This window comes from Saccostrea cucullata, unplaced genomic scaffold (genome assembly GCF_032062105.1).
Source record: "Saccostrea cucullata isolate Sc308-1 unplaced genomic scaffold, CSIRO_AGI_Scuc_v1 ctg198, whole genome shotgun sequence".
NCBI lineage: Eukaryota > Metazoa > Mollusca > Bivalvia > Ostreida > Ostreidae > Saccostrea > Saccostrea cuccullata.
The window spans coordinates 53,337-67,500 of NW_026931182.1; the positions used below are offsets into that span (position 1 = coordinate 53,337).

The 14,164-nt window shown below is 32.4% G+C and overlaps 1 protein-coding gene across 1 annotated transcript in view; it reads right to left on the minus strand.

Moving 5' to 3' along the window:
* Positions 1-569: 569 nt before the first annotated feature.
* The window catches only part of LOC134231692 (uncharacterized), a 30,672-nt gene continuing 17,077 nt past the window's right edge, over positions 570-14,164 (minus strand). The window contains exons 10-12 of the mRNA XM_062713667.1: positions 10,463-10,984; positions 2,077-2,154; positions 570-643 (exon numbers count right to left, since the gene is read on the minus strand). Coding sequence (XP_062569651.1) covers positions 570-643; positions 2,077-2,154; positions 10,463-10,984 — 674 coding nt within the window. The remainder of the gene's footprint in view (positions 644-2,076; positions 2,155-10,462; positions 10,985-14,164) is intronic.

The window sequence follows — 14,164 nt, forward strand, 5'->3', positions numbered from 1 at the left end:
TGTACCTACCTGGCTTTTCTCACCTTCGACTGTCTTCAACCATTATGTTTGGTTAACTTTGCTTTAATTATTAAATAAATTTTGTTTTCATTGAACATCGCTTGAGGTCCATTATATTTAAATAAATTAAATAATTTTGTCAATTCTCCAAGAAGCCAAAATTCTCGGGGAAAGAGACAGAAGATACAAATTATTGCACGTGCGATTGTTGATATGGATGCGTTTGATTACATGCCAATTCATGCAAATGGTTGAACATGTTGAAGGCAAATGCTTTAAAAATCTTATGCCCATCGTTGTTCCAAACTACAACATACCGTATCGTAATTTTATGAAATCTAGGATCAAAAAGTTTACAAAGATCGTAAATCCGCTCTGATATAGGATAACATGATCAAGTTGATACTGTACATAGCTCAGACAACTTATCACTTGGACATCAAACGCACCAAAAAGTTACATTACAACTACGGAACAGATTATTTTTTAAACAAAAACAATGTGAACCATTTATGATTTTATTTGTCGTATTTATGTGAAAAATAAATTGAACTTAAAAATATGTAAGCTTAAATTTCGTCGGGTACAAAGTGGTCATAATTGTTACAACGCATTTGCAGATAACCTCCCATCTGTTTTATTTCTACAAAAGTTTACAATGTTTTACAGTCATCAATTAACTTGTTCATATTTATTTACATTTTTACCGAGTACCCGGGTACTCGATCGGAAAAACGTCCGAGTAACCGAGTATTAAAAATTGACCGATTTGACATCCCTAATATATATATATATATATATATATATATATATATATATTAAAAAAAGAAAAAAAACGACAACACAAGTTGTAAAACGTTAGCGCTTTCATTCAAATTCTTCAGACGTTTTACCTTGAACATTTGACGTTAAAATGTTATGGTAATGACGTTGTCAACAATACAATGACGTCACAATGAATGTTCGGGAAAAAATGCTGAGTATTTAATATCCAACGATCATTCATCTCAGGCAAAGCCCTCGGGAAATATTACTAATCATGGCTAAAAAAAATTTCATATTTACCTTACACTCATGTAATTTATGTATATTATAATAGGGACCCGACATCAAAATTTTAAACCCTAAATAAAAAAAATTCGTAAACTAATTGTTCTTAAACAATTAGAGAACAATAAAAGATCTTTCCACTGAGTAAAATTTTCATTTTTCTTTTGTTTTTTACTCGCAGGGACAAATAATTTGAAAAAGAAACCAGAAATGGCTAAAAAAAATCTAAATTGAATATAATATTAAGGAAGGAAATTAAATAGACTTGGCCTTGACAATGGCAATGAATACATAAGGAGTCACAAGATCCTTTCACACTGAATAAATTGACATCTTTTTTTGAAAAACTGAAAACATCAGTGAAGGTTTGGTGTATATACAATGTATGGTTTTGAAAGAATTATGGTGGCAAAGATTATGGTGAAATGGGAAATACAGACTTAGGGTTCAAGATCATAAATTAAAAATTGGTATAGAAGGACTTATTTACGATACATTAGAATATATCATACATTTAAAAATTTAAGATAAAATATACATGAAAGAGCTGAGTTTCTCATACTTTGAATAACCTTGATCATTAACCTTGATCTAAATTTTACGATCAAAGATTGAAACCTCCAATACATGTTGGTTCCATATACACATGTACCTATGATTAAATGTTCTAAAATCATTATAAAAGTATTTGTAAATATTAAAAATTTCAGGGTAATTAACTCATTAAAGGGTTCAATGAATCCTTTCATTCATAATGACTAAATCTGTCAAAACTTCGGTAAATATTCAGTATCCTTACGGTTTACAGTTTAGGAAGTGTAGAAAAATCAAAGCGTTTTGTGCAAGGGAAACGAACGTCATTAAGAATAAATTTGAGGCGAATTTTAATTATTAACAAGCCTGTGGCAACAAACTTAGAAAAAATTACGCACTTTGATTTTTTTAATGTGCGTTAAAATTTGGACAAAATTAACACACCTTTGAAAAAATTGTTTTAGTATACATGTTTACTTTTTTAAACTTTACCTTCAATATCTTCTGTAAAATCTTTGTATGTTCCAATTATGGGTCTCTCAAGATTAATTTCGTCCAACTGTTCAGATCCTATAAAAAATAGCTCCATATAATTCAGTTTAAACTATCAGCTACATTCAAAAAATGTTTAGACATTAGCTCAATATTACGTTCTTATGGAGGGTAATCGTGTTCAAAAATCCAGACTTGTAAATTTGTAAATGCAATCTTGTAAGTTTGTAAATCTGTAAATGCAATCTTGTAAGTTTGCAAATCTGTAAATGAAATCTTTTAAGTTTGTAAATCCAATCTTGTAATCGTATCAGTTTCATAGTATACATATGTAAGTAGGTAATTCAGACTTCCAAGCATGTAGTTCTGAAATTACAACTGTGTTGACTTTAAGTTCAAATTATGAATGTGTGTATCTTTGATGTTGTAAACTTTGTTTTCCGGAATTTATATTTCCGCGCTCTGAATAAAACACAAAGACAATTCACAACTCTTCAAATGTAAAGTCTACATGTTTGTCGAATTTTGATTACGAAAATTATGGAGGGCCATCAGTGCCACAATTGCTTTTTAAATTTTTTTTTTAATTTCATTATACTTTCTTGTTTTCCAAATTAAATACATGTAAATTTTAATGACTTCATTTTTTATTTCTTATTTTAGTTCTTACTTCTTCTTTATATTTTCAAGTTTTATTTAATTTCCTTCATGGTCCTAGGGGCGGGGGGGGGGGGGCGATATACATATATATAGAAAACTATAGAAAATATAGCTATTATATGCTTGTGCCCCCTCAATTTAAAAAAGTCTGATGACCTTTTTATTTATTGGGGAGGTATGGAGGAGAGAGTTTAGTTAAATTGATACTTAAAACAATCCAACTCTGAACTTCCCGGCCATGGCCTACGACGCAAACGCCCAACCATTAGGCAACTACGATAAATGCCCCAGGTTAGATCTTAAGGATGTATTCTTCTGATACACGGAAAAAAAAACGTGCATTAAACTTTCCACATGCTTATATTTTTCTGAAAGTGTAATATCCAAGGAATAATTTAAAGACAAGAAAAGTGTATGTTAGTGTTCATCTAAGAAAGATTCAACCCCTCTAACATAGGCCATTATAGAGCATGGGAAATTTCATTAAAATGGTTATTAGACCATAAAAATACCTCATAAACTTATAAATACAATCCATTTAAACATAATTTGGCTTAAATTTACTTGAAAGTATTGCAAAGTAAATTTTTTAAACAAAATTTGAGCAAATAAACACCAATTAGATAACTTGTATCCAAAAATGTTGTACACCGGTGTCAAAATTAGGCAAATTTTCCCCCATAAAATTGCTCCAAAAAATAGAGAAAACCATATTTCTACAATTAAACTTTTTGAGAAAATTGTTGCACAGTTTCTTTAGGTATTTTGGTTTCTTTTCATAGTATAAAAAGTAGGGGTTAGTGTACATATAAGAAAGTTTTGATATTTTTTATATCCCCACCCCCTATTTCTTTTTCAGCATTTAATGAAAATAAATTAAGGCATTTAGGCTTCAAAATATGCGTTTTATTCACAAAATATTCAAAATTTGTGTGATAATTTCAGATAATAATTGCAATTTTGTTTAGAAAAGCTTTTATGAACAAAAAGTAATTATTTAACACATAAAACTTCATAATGGTTCGTTAGATGTCCTCTCTTTCTCTTGCCCTGTGGGTTCTGGATTGGGTTCTGGTTTGTGGTGTTGGATGATGGCTTTCCTGGGATTAGTCAAATCCAGTCCCACTTTCTCAATCTGATTTGCATGGTTTTCTCCATCTGATTGTCGTGATTCCAAAAACCTGCTCTTTTCTAAAGTTCTTCATTTGTTATTCTTGTGACAACAAGACTTACCTGAAAAAAATTATTTTAGAAAAAAAAAATTATAATTACTATTAATTTCATTATTCAAAAAATGTAAAATCATTATTTTGTCTAACTGACTTTGTTTTTATGAACCCAGGCCTGTCGTTTAGAATCAAATAATTTCTCTCTACGTTTTATGATGTTTCAGAAATATTCTATTTTTTAACCCGAATAGGCCGCCATAGAAGGAAGCGACCTAGTTTCTTATTGAATGTAAACAGCTAAAAATTAGAGATGTTATCTTATTATTTTCGTACGGTATGTCTATAAATTTGGGATAGATATTCTGCATTTACAATATCAAATGAAATTTGTCATATGCTACGAGCTAAAGTTGCAATAAAAAGAATAATACGAATGCTGTCGTCTGCACAAATCTGAAAACGTTCCGTACATGTATGTGACATGTTTATGCAATGTTTCAGTTTGCGATGATACAGTATACCAGGCATTTAAAAACTTTTGTTTCTATAATGCATAAACATTGATATTTCAATAAGTTTTACAGCACTGGAAACCTACATTTTCGCTTTTCCACTGCTACTGGAACGTCGTCATTTCGGCGCTCTAGGCTGGCATGTTTGGGGCGCTGCTTTCGAGAATGTACATGGCCTGATTGTGATATCGGCGATTTTTAAAATGTTTTCAAATTTCTGTCGACTCTTTTATCGAGAATACTTTTAACGGAGCGTCATTCGGCATTCCTGTAGCTTTGAAAGGGGCGATCCCGTCTTCTTCCTCTCTCGATCATGTCGATTTCACTTCTTAGGCCTATGTCGTAAATATCGTAATTTTGCACACGTCTTGGTCATCAATACAACATAGAAAGATTTTTTAATTAAAAATAAATATAGTTAAACATGTAAATCATAAAAACTTTAAAAATTTGTTTGTAAATTGTTATCAGTTTGAATTTTACGACATGTCTAAGTACGAAGACCCACTTGGGGTAAATTGATCAGAAGAATTCATCCTTAATTATAATTGCAATAATATAATATTTGAAAAACATTCAGTAGATGCAGTTACGTATCAATATTCTTCGGGGGAAAGGGGGGGTCCCCCAAAAAAGAAATGACAAATATTAATTAAATAAACTGGTACATGTAAAACTTTTTTGGATCTTTCATTATAACTTTTCAGAAACTTTTTTTCAACGCAAGAATTAGCCAGAGTTTGGTGAATATGAAAGAAAAAGTGTGTTTGGGAGGGGGAATGCAGCCTATAGATGCATTTTCAAATCAAAACATCTGCTCATGATTATTTTCCACACAAAAAGTGGAGAGCCCAACATTTTGCCCCCTTTTCTTCTTCGGTCCTTAGACTTGTTGAAGTGGAAAAAAAAATCTCAGTCCTAATTTAAAGCTATATATGCCGTATTAGTGTTTTATTTTAAAAGTAATAAATATATGTGGTGTCTCATCAAGTTATATAAGTTATATACTTTCTGCAAATAAGACAATTCCACTCCATCACTTTTAAAAGTTATGAAATATTATTTGGTAAAAGTTATTTTCTCTCCGTGTCGGATAAAACACCCCTACTAATGTTATTGTGATTTAAATTCAAGACACGTGGTTTATGGTGATCTATTCAAAGGTTATAGGGTAGAACCGGTTTTTTAAATAAAATTGGCTGTAAACATGCTATTGCTATAGCCTGTTTTTTTTTAAAACATCTCCAGTAATAAATGTTTCCAAACTGTCTGAAAGACTTTCATCATTTTCAACAGAAAAAGGGTGGCTAAAGGAAGGGGTGTTAAAATAACAAAATATCTTATACTTTTCGGCGAAAATTAGAGCTCACTAGTGACCGATACTGTAAACCAACTTTTTTTCACGTGCGAGAAATTTTCGCGAAGTTCGCGAGGGCCTCGTCATCGCGAATATTTCTCGCCGCGAACCGGTCCTTGAAGTAGATGTAAATAAATCGTCGCGAACTAGTTTATCTCTGGTTAATCGCGAAATAAAGTCGTCGCGAATAAAAGTTGGTTTACAGTAATTCGCTGGTAAAAAATGTGAATTATCATCTACACTGACAAACCTTTGTTTGCCTTATTTGGTTATTGTTATAAATGCGCACAGAGGGTCTTACCACGAGCAACTGACCAATCGTTGAATGAATAGCAACGTTTACGCCAAATACATATTTATATTTTACTTCGAACACGTAGTTCAGGTCAATCTACGGTCATGTTAATGGACTGCAAATTAAAAAAAATGTTCTTACAAACAAAATACAAAGATAAGAATCTATGAAAGATGTTACGGGCGTTTTTTATTCGTTGTTAAATGGACAAAAATTTTACGTTTGTGATCACGTGTTTGGCAAGGGAATTCACCTGGCAATTGTATTCACCGATAGTACAACAAAGGAATTAATACAGACGCAAATCGCTTTTGCAGTATGACTTTCAGAAACCTGGACTTCCGCCGTTTATTTAACAAATGAATTGTTTGTCATTATGAGCATGAAAATGATATTTTTAAAAATGCTTTTCATTTACCATAAGGTTGTCCTTTTTTCAAGAGTAAAATTCCTGTAGTACTCGTAGTAACCCACAATACTCATTCAGCTGATTGGTCAGTTAAAATCATGCTGGTGCCTCATTTGATACTCTGACACCAAAAAATATAGTCCCCGTTCCCATGCAAAAATATTTGTCTAAAAAGAAATTTTATTTCATGACTGCAGAAAATTGTATTATAGAGGATACTTATTTAAGTTTGAATGAATGTAAAAGCGATTAATTGATTGAAATACATTTCTACAGACATTATCAGCTGATTCTAGGGTGGTGAAAACTGAAACGCAACATAACTTTTCTGTTTACCTTGCCTCCACGTGCTAGTCACTTCCTAGCCACATTTCCGTGAAAAATTTACCCTATCTCGCTGAAGTCTCGCTAACTCTCACCAAAGCCACTGCCAGAGCTTCTCTGAAGTCATCGGGTTTTATAATTTGCAGAACACCGAAAAATAAAAGGTTCCGAACACATTAGTAGGGGTGTAAAAAACCGCCTCTTATTGAAATATTCACGATCACGTTGTCGCGCATGTTTACAGCAAACAATGGTCCAATCTCGTGAATGAACCGAAAAGCATGATGGTCTACTACGTTTTTACTACAAACACGTGAGTTAGAGATTGTCAATATTGAGAGCACCTCAGAGTTGGTTGCTTTTCGTACCGACGAATAATCACGTGCAATTGTCTTTTCAATGGACATTTTCGGTCGGGTGAACTTCTACAGCTGTCAGCGACTATGGATAAAGGAAGTGTGGAAACCATGGTGTGCCAAAATGAAATAACCAATACAAACAAATGATATAATTTGATCAATCAAAATGGTTATTAGATACATTCGATTCTGCATTTCTTAATGGTTCAAAACAACAAAAGTATTCCACAGAATAGCATGTATAAATCTGCACAATATACCGAATGCCAAAACAAGAATACTACTAAATAATATAATTATATTCTTTACATATGAATCACAATATTTCTGACCCCTTGAAAATAATATAAAAAATCTTGCAAGTAGGTTATCAGCATTGGCTCGGGCTAGTTCGAAAGTGAAATTTGGAGTTTGGCGGTTAATTGTAGTGAATGAATAAAATTTAGTAGTGAAAGATATTGGAACCTATTTTACTTGTCAGATTTCTTAGAGCTAGTTGATTTTTATTCTAACTGTTCTATCCCCCCACCCACTTTAAAAAAACGATGCTACCTACCTGAATTAATTTTTCTTAATGGTGTTCATCGAAATACTTGGTTGTGCCCTCATACTGGAATAGTTTTTAGAGGCCTGGAATTCCTTGACCAATTTTATTTTATTAGCCCAACTATATTTCTAAGAAGGCAAGATGTATGGAATGTAAGTTTCATCTACATATGTTATGTAGTTCATATTAAAAAACCAGAAGGGATAATTGACGATATCCCATTCAGGGTGTAAACATAGCAGTTTAAAAAATTACTTTCCATACATTGTATTTGACATAAAATATGCGCTCCATACTGAAGATCCGTAAATTGTCACCCAACCGAAAATGTCCACTAGCAGTACAGCACGCGGAAACTCTAAACAAACGGACCTGTACAATGGAGTGGGGAAAACTTTAATTTTCATCATTGTTAATCATTTGTATGCAAATATGAGCATGGGATTAGTAGATAACAATGTACATAATGCATCGTCTTTCTGAGAGCGATTTAAAAAACTATAGCCTTTTTGAAAAACACATGTAGTATTTTATGTAGTAACCCATAAATGCATTAAATGCAACTCATTGAGCTGATTGGTCTATTTGTGTCCCTCACTGAACAGACGTCACAAAAAATATTTTCCTCGACCTGATGATTCTCGCGATGCTTTTCCCGCGCACATGCGCAGATCCAGGATAAACGTCAGTCCTTTATAAATATGCATGAGAATATCGTGTTCTTTTCCTGACCAGTACTTTGTTAATACCGAATAAAATTTCGTCGAATTTGCCAGAATGCTTCATTTTTGGTAGCTTATCATACTCCAGAAATTTTTGTTCGATTTCAGCTGTGCAAAAATACTGTTTAACACGGCATACATATCTTTAAAATCTTGTTATATCAATATCAACTGAAATATACCTGATATTTATATACAATATTAGCATGCAATCAGGAATGCATGGGGCCATATTTATCATATTTGAAACGTCATGCACCAGGGCCATTAATTAAACTTAGACGAGCTCACTGTTGCAATTGATCACAGTCTCACTTTCATCAAAGGATTAATTGTTGTTTAACGTCCCTCACGAGAATTTTCACTAATATAGAGACGCCACCATTAGCCGGTGGAGAGCTGCAAATTTTATCCTATGCTCGACACTTAGGGCCATATGGCAGCGAGGGATCTTTTTCGTGCCACTTCCCAAACTTGGTTTACTACAGGAAATTAGTAATAGAGAGACTGAATCAAAAGTGAGCTCATCTAAGTTTCATGGTCCCGGGCCGGACAGGGGGTGGGGAGCCAGTGTATTCTATGCCAATTACATGTAAATGAAAGTAATTTCTAATTGTGCCCAATTGTGGGTATATTCATAAGAAAAGAAATCAAGGCTAATTCATTGTTATATCCCCTAACAGTAATGCCTTTCGGGGGTCAAGAAATTTTTGTTTTGTGCCCACCCCAACCCCCATGAAACTACTTTTAACGGGCCTGAAAAGGAGAAGAAACACAAAAGAATAAAATCATATGGTTTTAAAAATAATAAAACAAAATTCATGTTCCAGGGAAAAATATCTACATAGTACGTGTCGTAGACTGTTCACGCAAGATCTCTGTGAACATGTAAAAAAGGCCAACGCGCTTATTTTCGTTTAAATTTCATTCGGGTTACGTACTTTTATTCTGTTGCGCACTGCAGTTCTACTCTCTTATTAAATCTTTCAATTCTTCTTAAATAGTTTTACCCCCAAAAAATAATAAGTTAGGAATAGTTCAACATAATTTGAAACATCAGATAAAATGAAAAAACGAAAGGAAGCAAAAAATAAAAATAATAATAATAAAGAGTAGGTCCGTAGGAAGCAACTTCAGTTGGGTGGGTGGGGTGGCAAAGCCATACATTTTCAGTTGGGGGACACTATATATCTACTACACCACCTCCTATTAAAAAGAAGTCATCAGACATTTTTATTGATGGGGTACAAGCATATATTAGCTATCATGTGTTTTCTTTAGTATTCTTTATATCGGCAAAATTATTGGGGCACGGCACATCATGGTTCACCCCTCCCCGGAGTCGTTGGAATTTATTTAATTTGGAAAAAAAAATATAATAATAATAATAATAATATTTTAAAAATGAAACAAGTATATTAAAAATAAATTATGGCACCGACACCCCTCCATAGTTTCTTGCAATCAAAATTTGACAAACATGTAGACTTTACATTTGTAGAGTTGTGAATTGATTTTGTGTTTTATTCAGAGCGTGGAAATATAAATTCCGGAAAACAAAGTTTACAACATCAAACATACACACATTTATAATTTGAACTTCAAGTCAACACAATTGTGTTTTCAGAACTACATGATTGGATGTCTGAATTACCTACTTACATATGTATACTATGAAACTGATACGATTACAAGTTTTGATTTACAAACTTACAAGATTGTATTTACAAACTTACAAGTCTGGATTTTTGAACACGATTACCCTCCATACTTTCTCAACTAAAATCTTAATATCAAGTAAAAATAGAAAAAACATGTTGTATTTTTTACATTATGAAAAACGTATATTTATCAATCTTATGAGTCTATAATTAAAAAGCCTGCTTTTAGTAATATTGATATAGTTATATTGGATCTTATATAAAATATTTGTCAGTGAATAAAATTATTTTTCTAGTCCATAATATTCTTTGTTTCAAAATAACTATGCATATTTCCTATCTTTTAATAATAAAGGCAGACAAAAACTTACCTTGAAAAATTTTTACTGTAGATGTTTTCCACTTGACAATTTCTGGATGTATTTGGAAGATACTTAGGAAATTTTTATTCAGTAAAAGTTTTGAAATACATTTGATAAAATCCACATCTCTCGTCTCGAAGTCTTTCACAAATTTCTTAAGGCAGTTGTCATCATCAAAATATAAAACAAGACTAATACATCCTTTCTCTAAAGTACTTTTTGTTGCTTCGTATTTATCTTGGACAGATAAAAGCAATTGACACATTTCTGCACCGATAGGAATTAAACTCTTTTGAATGTCTGGATCCTTGGTCAATTTTATGATAAATGTTTTCAAAAGTTCTCTGTCTCCAGCTTCCTGAATTTTATTAATTGTGTTATCCACTTGCTCGGTGATGGTTTTCTTTGTCCAGCCATCGTTTGTATTTTTTAAACTCTCTAACAGGAAATTAACTGCAGTCTCCAATAACTTTTTCTTTTCTTGTACTTCTGTATAAACTACTGCTTTTATCTTAGCGTTCTTTCTATTTTCTAAAAAAAAAGAAACAAACAAAGTAAAAGTATCGTTAGTTAACGTAATTGTTTAATCCAACATCAGTAGTCAACATTCATTCCAATGTTTTCAACAAAAATCATAGTAACTAAATAAAGGGGATGTTAAACATTAATTTATTCAATCAGTTCCGATTCCCTTTCAATATAGTTTTGAAATAAATGGCAATTACTAAGGTCGTTGGGACCAAATTTGATTGAGATTACCGGTGGTATATGTGACTAATGTATACTTTGTTGACCATTAAACAAACAAGTCAAATATTAGAGTAAAGTAAGCTTCTGTGACCCAATAATCAAAGTACAGGTATCTTGAAAACTCAAAAATATTTTTATCTCGAAAGGAAACTTAGACTGACAAGGGGGACATCTTTTTCCCACTGTAATCACTTGAAAGATTTTGGCAGCACAACTGTGTTCCTTTCTACTCCAATTGGTCATGACATAACTGAACTGACATAACAACTAAACATGTATATATCTGACATGATTTACATGGTTTTATCGTTCTAGAGAAGAGCATTTTCAAGATTGTTTCATTGTATGAATTGTTTATGATGATGTAGATCTTTGATTCTACCTCAACCCTACGCTTGCATGGCTTATAGTTAAACAATATTATTCCATACAATTCGTGAATGTTTGCATATTAATATGAATTCTCTATTTCAGTACAAAAGCTTTTTGAAAAAATAATTTAATAAACATTCCTGTGGAAACTTTCATCTGTTTGTGTAGGACTCTTCTATCCTGGAAAACGATGATATGAACAAATTTTAACCTGGTCGCATACTACATTATTACCAGGTTGTTATATATGCTGATAATGAAAAAAAGTTTTCTTCTTATATTTCTTGGAGATAAATTAATCTAACTATATCCCGGAGGCCATGAATTGAACAAACAAATTCAACTACCTGAGCATGTTTCAATATAATTTTTTTAATCAGGGCCTATGATTCTGAAGCATCGAAAGTAACCACAGAAAATAATAACTCTATTTTTTAACAACAAATGTTTACATTTACGCCGTATTCTCAAAATAACATGGTCCAAAACAATATCGAACGAATTTATGGGAGCAACAAGCCCTATCCACATAAACAAAAAGAAAATTGATGGATTGAATGATTGTATGTTTTTGTACGTCCGATTTGAGAATTATTCACTCCAATTTTGACCTTTACTGGGCACTCAGGGTCATTGAGCAGTGAGGGATCTTTAACGTGCAACATTTACATAAAGATTCCATATCCTGAATCCACCGCGTACTACCTGGAGGGAGGCACAATTTGATGACACTCTGCACTGCCTAAGACTGGTCGCATATATACCAATATCACGAATCATACCAAAGCTTTTTCTTAAGGAATATTCGTGTATGTTTCTATGTAAAAAGTTTTGATTACCTATATTGGCCCTACCCTGCATTCGTGGGCCATGATTTTAGAAAAATGATGTCATAAAATATTCCCTATTATATACATTTGAAAGAGTTTGTGATTGGCCCTTCCATTAAATAAGCAATGTCAATTCAATCCCCTTCACTCGAGGATGCCCTGTCTCATCGGCAATCGGAATTCAATGCATTTTGAAAAAGTTGACATCAATTCCTGTTCGTGGTTTCCCTGATTTGATCTGTCCAATTTTTACCTATAAATGCATGTCAAAGTGGACTTGGATACTTTATAAAAGAATAAAGCCAGAAGGGTCATCGCATACGTATGGAACTTTGCAAATCAGAGATAAAGTTTGTGCATTTAAAGCACAATTACAGATTATCCCCAGGACTAAGGTTATCTTTATATTTATTTACAGCTTTATGCTTCTGTGAGAAAATTAGGGTGTAACCATGTAGATTACGTTAAGAAATAAGGTGTCTCTCTCCATTTGGATATAGATTAAAGTGGGACAAAAGTCTGATTTGATCACGTAAATGTAAAAATCGTTATCTATATCAAATGTATTTTCAAAATTGAACGCTTTATATTGCTTAAATTTATAATTTTGACCATATCTGGAAAAATATATTTCAAGAATCACTCTGTAGCCTGCTTGTTAAAAGTTTTTAGCGTAGGATAATTTGCATCCAACATTTTAAACTATCATTGATATCCCTGGCATACCAAAGGAAACTAACAGTGATTTCGTATATATACATTAATAAGTGAAACAAAGATGTAAATATAAATGGAAAATACCGAAAATAGATTGAAATCAAAAAATACATTCCTCGTTAATTTCCATACCCAACCCACTGACGTCGTCTGACAAAAAGACTACCAAGAGAGATTGCCTATAGTAGGATTTTTTGTCATGTTTCTAAAGAGCAAAAAAAGCCACGAAGTACCAAAATCCGCCCTGTCATCAAAATAAGTGTAATTTTATTACATGTATGTGATAATTTAGAATTTGTGGGTTATATCACAACTTATTTTTTAAAATACATTTTTTAGCTTTTATTTTGATAATCGTTTGAATTCGGTATTTTTTTTTTTTTATCTGACTAAATTTACCTTCAGGATTAAATATCAAGAAATCAACACACTTAACCCTCAAAGAGTTATCACAAAGAAAACAGTATGTAAATGTTTGTAAATGTAGTTAAAAAGGCGTGGAAAACACACTTAAGTTGTTCGAATTTAAAACTCCCTTGCTCAAAAGGAAAACACCATTAATTATAAAAACAATTTACAACCGTAGTCTAATTTTTTTTTAAAATAATCAGAGTCTAATTTAAAAACTCCCTTGCTCAAAATGAAAACACCATTAATTATAAAAACAATTTACAACCGTAGTCTAATTTTTTTTTTTAAATAATCAGAGTCTAATTGATATATGTTTTGTAACATATGTACCTTATTTCAAAAGATAAGACACAAGCATATATCAGATATCAATACAAGAGGCCCATGGGCCACATCGCTCACCTGAGCAGCATTGGTGATGCCGTTCTATACCCAATTTCCCCATTGTAATACCTAGTGTGACTCCCCCCACCCACCCCGGGGGGATCATGATTTCAACAATCTAGAATCTACACTACCCCAGGAGGTTTCAACATAAGTTTCAGCTTTTTTGGCCCAGCGGTTCTTGAGAAGAGGATTTTTAAAGTTTGTTCCTATTTATTTCTATGTAAAACTTGGATTCCGTATTGTG